The sequence below is a fragment of the Penaeus monodon genome, unplaced genomic scaffold (assembly GCF_015228065.2).
Source record: "Penaeus monodon isolate SGIC_2016 unplaced genomic scaffold, NSTDA_Pmon_1 PmonScaffold_8602, whole genome shotgun sequence".
Taxonomy (NCBI): Eukaryota; Metazoa; Arthropoda; class Malacostraca; order Decapoda; family Penaeidae; genus Penaeus; species Penaeus monodon.
In genome coordinates, this window is record NW_023663885.1 from 1 (window position 1) to 5,850 (window position 5,850).

A 5,850-nucleotide genomic window follows, 5' to 3' on the forward strand; every position below is an offset into this window, starting at 1 on the left:
TTTTTTTTGGGAACAAAATTTTTTTGGTTTTATTATCATCATCATTACATGTTATCATATCATTATCTTTTATCTCATCTTTATCATCATTATCACATTACCATCATTCATTATGCATTCATCATTTGCATGATCATATATTCATTATGTTAAATTTGCATATTATCACATTATATCATTAAAACATAATCGATTATATATTATTAATCATTATCATCTTATCAATTTGTTTATCATTATTATTGCAATTATTCAGTAAGTATAATTTTGCAATATATACTAAAACCCCAATTGTGTTAATAAAAATTTACACAATTAACGATTTTATAATAATTATTTATATCATTATCTTAATAGTATCGTTATTACTGTATTATTACTGTTATAAGTAATTATTTTTGCCAATTATACTACCCAGATAACGACCTCCGAGTCGGAGAGCTTTCTACTCGCGTAAGCGATTGGCATGAAGAACCGTCCACCTTTGCAACAAACCGCCCCAAGACCCGTGTCGCTGGCGTCGGTTTCTGAATAAAAGACTTCTCTAGTCAGGCAGAGTTAAGATGGAGCATTATTATAAGTATTTTAACCTCGTCGATTCTTTTAACAAGATCAGGGGTTAAATTTAGCTTATAGGAGAAATTTCTTCAGAAGAGAGTTCAAAGGATGCACGCGTCACCAGTTCGGGATAAACTTACGAAAAAACGAAGAGTACCAAGGAACTACGTATTGTTTCTTAGTTTTCCGTTAGGCAATTCTTAATTGCGTTTACCTATCTGGAAGGTCCTCAAGCTCCTTTTCACCAAGATTAAATCCAAGATATTTGATATTGGGAAAAGCTATAAACACTTGCTAGGCCCAGCAGTTAACCCATGCTCACGCAATCTTTCCAGAAGATTCCTTATATGAATCAAGTGATTACCAAAGGACGAGCTGTGCACCACTAAATTATCGAAGTAGCACTCTACATTCGTCAATCCTGCAGTAACTTTACGCATTAGTCTAATAAAACTAGCACACGCCGTGCGTAACCGAACGGAAGTTTCGTAAACTGCACAAGTCCATATTTGGGAGTAGCAAAGCCGTGCATGGTTTTGCCTTTTCCGATAACGGAATTTGCCAATAACCTTTACAAAGATCTAATTCCGTAAAGTAAACGTCTCCCACAAAATTACCTAGCGCTTCATCCATCGTTGCATGGGTTTTTCTGCGTCGAAAACGCTCACATCATTCAGAGCCCTAAAATCTACGCAAAAGCGCCATGAATGATCGGCCTTTTTAACTAGCACAACGGGTGAGCAATAAGGAGATGCTGAAGGTTCGATATGCCTAAAGATAGCATTCTATCCACTTCCTCATCGAAAGCTTTTCGGAGATGATGGGGAATAGGGTATGGCTTAGTATGGACCGGGACAACGGTTGTCAAATCAATGTCATGTATGACTATGCTGGTTACACGGGTTTGTCTGAAAAGACGTCAGAGAATTCAGCTATTAGCTGTTTAACTCTGCTGTCTGCTCACTCGACAGTTCAGGATTAAGATTTACTTTGTATTCACTAGCCTCGTACAACTCCGGGATATCGCAAGCAAAATTCTCGTCATCCTGGGATGATGGAAGATCATCCACGACGCACATCTGACATACTTGCGAAGAAGAAACCTCATCACGCCTCACATATTTCTTTAGCATGTTTATGTGATACAATCTCTTCTTCGAATTAACCTTTACCTCGTAATCTACGCCGTTATCGTGTTTCTTCACTACCGAATAAGGTCCCTTCCACTGCATAGTTAACTTGTGAGATGTTGGTAACAAGACAAGTGCTTCGTCGCCTTCGTTTAGTTTGCGTACTTTAGCAGTTCTGTCAAAATAGGCTTTATACATCTTGCCAGAAACGTCAGCATGGGAGGAGGCCATTTGGGCTGATTCCTCTAAGCGGGATCGTAGGTCAAGCACGTACTGATAAGTGCTCTTAGTCTCCTCATTAATGTCATCTCTGGTCCATAGATCATGAAGAATAGACAGTGGACCACGCACTTTGCGACCGTATAACAACTCAAATGGGCTGAATTTCAGAGTATCGTTAGGAACCTCGCGGTACGCGAACAGGACAGACGGAATGTAGCGATCCCAATCTTGGGGTCGTTCTCCGCAGAGTTTCTTAAGCATGGACTTTAACACTGCGTGAAATCGCTCTACAGTGCCGTTGCAGCAGGCATGGTATGGGCTCGTAAATAATGCTTTTATCGAGAGCAACCTGTTTATCTCCGCCATTAAATCGGATTTGAACTGAGTTCCGCGATCTGAGAGCATTTCTTTCGGTATTCCAACACGCGAAAAAATACTTAGCAAAGCCTCTGCTTACAGTGACTGTATCTATATTCCGTAAGGGAACTGCTTCAGGGAATCTAGTGGCCATGTCAATGAGCGTCAGTATGTACTTGTGGCCTCTGCTAGACGCAGGTGTTATCGGCCCCACAAGATCGATTGCTACCCTGGCAAAGGGCTCGCTTATAATCGGCATCTGAACCATGGGAGCCTTGCCTATTTTACCTTTAGGACTCGTCTTCTGACACACGTGACATGAACGGCAGTAGCGTTTTATCTCCGCTCCCGCGCCTGGCCAAAAAAAATTATGAAAAATCTTATCCGCTGTTTTCCTGTGGGAAAAATGACCTGCAACAGGAGAATCATGAGCGGTTGAAAGAATCACATTTACAAATTTCCGAGGTACTACCAACTGTTTAACACCAACTTCATAGGCATGCTTGCTATTAACGCACACTCGGTGAATTAAGCCTTTCACTATTTCGTATTTTACTGAACGATTCTTTACATTTACTATAGATTTATTGTTGACTTTAGCTCTTATATTTTCGAGAGAAGAACATTTATTCTGAGCATTCATAAAATCATCTTTGGAAATCTTATCAATCTGAAAATCAGAAACTGTCAGTTCTGCTGGTTCGGCGTCTTCCTTTACTTTAGCGGATCTCGTGGCAACTGCATTAACAACATCTGTGCGGTTAGACGAGTTTACCGATATATTACGTTTAGGGTTATTCACGGATGGTACTTTGACACCTGGCACCATACCCACGAGAACATCGGTGAACTTAATAGGAGCAGCAACAACGTTGAACCACCCACTCAAAAATTCGCTCTTTATAAGACAGCGCACAGTTGGAAAAGTTCGGCCCACTCCGAGGTAGTCGTACAGAGTGACCATTTTCCCTCGCCTCGCCGTGGCGGGGATCAGCGATTCTTTAACGATGATGGACGAACAGCCAGAATCAAAGAGCACATGCACGGGTTTATTACAACATTCCCTCACACGTGATACTGTTGTTCGGAGAGAGGTCAGAGTCGAACACAAAGTTGACCCTCTGAGAGGACTTGCTTTTACCGGGCATTAAGTCGGGGTAAGAAGGACGTATGTGACCTGGCTTGGAACAGTGGTGACTCACGACCTTATCCCTAACGCCAGTTTTAGTTCCGTGTATCCGGATCTTCCTTGATGGGCATCTTACGGGTTTTGAAAGACTTGTGTGCACTACGAAATCTGTCGGCTGCTTGCGCCATGTCAAGAGTAGTTCCAAAGACTCGTTCCTTAAGAAAAACGCGAAGTTCAAAAGGACAATTGTTTAACATCTGGTCGCGAATCAAGAAGTCAAACAGCTCCTCGTAGTTCTTTGTGACATCACTCATTGTTAGCCAGTTATCCAAATATCTAATCAGTCGAGACATTAATTGCACGTACGTCTCGTTTTCACCAACCTTACTCTCCTTAAACTTCTTACGGTAGGAATCAACATCAACATCAACATTATACCCTTTCAGTAACGCGTCTTTTAACAGTTCGTAATTTACTAGAACGTCATCCGGCAGACTTACGTATATCTTTAAGGCTTTGCCCCCCAACAGAGAACCTAAATAGACATAAAAATTATGCGAATCCCATCCCTGTAAACAGGCTAGTTTCTCGAATCTGCGTAAGTAATCGTCTATGTCATCCTTACCGTCATCAAACTTAGGCATTTTCAATCCCGGATATGACCCTTCGACAGCGCTTTCATTGCGAATGCTCGTCTCCGATTGCAACTGAGCAAGAGCTAACTCGTGGGCTCGTTGTTGTCTGCCTCGCGCGACTCGTGCGCTCGCTGTTTCTCCCTCTCCTGGGCCTCTAACTCTTCCCTTTTTAAATCTCTCTCCTTTTGCCTTTCATCTCTTTCTCTTTGTTTATCTTCTCTTTCTCTTTGTATCTCTCTCTTTCTATCCTTTGCTTATATCTATCCTCCTCTTTCGCGACTAAAGTATTAATATCTGCGGCGGATAGACCCGCATCTTTAGCGCATTTAACAAGTTCAATTAGATCGACTGACATGATTGCGAATCTAAGTTTTTCTTCTTTTTTCAATAAGCTATTCTAAAACTTGATAGAAACTCTTACACTGCAAGATAATTAATGTAAAAGCTTAGCACAACCGTTACAAAAAAAATCATCGCTTTACGTAATTACGATTATACCTGCCGACTTAACGCGAGCAGTATAGTTTAAATGAACAAGCACAGTTCACAAGCAATTACGAATAATCTGCGACAAAACATCGTTAACAGCAATGGCAGAATTATACAAAGGTTTACAATCCATCGCAGTTAAGATATAGCGAACGGAGTTACTGTATTTCACAACGCCCGCGGGCACACCACAGTCTTCAACATTTACCAAGACTGTTCTCCCGAACGTATAACCAATAAGCATTACAATACTTATCACTGAATACGCAACACGTGGTGATATACACCACAACAACGGTGAAAAGGAGGTACGATTGAATTAAAATTTACTCTTAATCCGCACGCGTATGACGCAATGTTACGTATATCAAATATACAACTTACTAAGCAAGTCGTCACACTCCTTCACCACAACTTGGACCATTCACACCACATCATTCCTCCATTTGGTTTACCCGACTCACCTTTATATGGCCAGCCACCTGCCCGGACACCACATTACAATCTGAGATGATACAAAAGTAAAGCATGAAATAAAAAAAAAATATAATTAGCCCTTGTGCAATCTCTCAGAGGATCCTACTCACTGCGCCACTTGTCCAAGGTTTCCCCTCTTTATATAAATCATTAATTTCACTTAATCAAGGTTTCTTAATTATTTTATTTATAATTTTCAGATATCATGAGCAAACCTTTTGTCCTTTTATATATCCTCTGGGGAATAGATTGCTTCAGGGAGATAGAAAACTCATTGTCTATTTTCAATATATATTTTCCATCTATATATGTATTCAAATTCAATCAATCAAAAATAAAACTTTGCACATATGTATATCAGAAGCTCGATGTAGTGCAGGCCTTAGTCCAGTCAGGGTCAAGCGGTCCGATGTCATACAGCAGAGGTCATGCAGCGCGAAGAAGTACGGATCGGGATAATTAGGACCGAGACGACACAGCCCAGGGTAGAATAGCCCAGGGTAAATGTCCTAGGGTGGATAGCCACAACAATGCTGACAGGTTTCTTCCACTCATAAAATATGGAAGCTGCAATAAGAACCAGTGGAATAATGCACTAAATCACTCACTTCATAACATCAAGTTACTTTACTTGCTATCACTTATGTAATTAAGTTTACACAATTTCAAAAGTAGTAAATAAATATATATAATTACTTACAATGTGTATCAGTGTGGAGTTCGGAGCCAAGTGGCTGACCATATAACGGTGACCACCGACCATGGCTTCCTTCCAGGTTCGAAGCAGGAGAAATGGGTCGTCTGGGTAAACCAAATGGTTCGCTAACGCTCACAAGCACGCACGCACTCACAT

General features: G+C 40.8%; 1 protein-coding gene across 1 annotated transcript; it reads right to left on the minus strand.

Moving 5' to 3' along the window:
* Positions 1-1,493: 1,493 nt before the first annotated feature.
* On the minus strand, positions 1,494-4,040 carry LOC119571901. Its single transcript, XM_037918992.1, has 3 exons — positions 3,533-4,040; positions 2,348-3,344; positions 1,494-2,229 (listed from the first exon to the last, which is right to left on the minus strand). Exons 1-3 carry the CDS (start codon positions 4,038-4,040, stop codon positions 1,494-1,496), a joined length of 2,241 nt encoding a protein of 746 aa, XP_037774920.1.
* Positions 4,041-5,850: the final 1,810 nt, after the last annotated feature.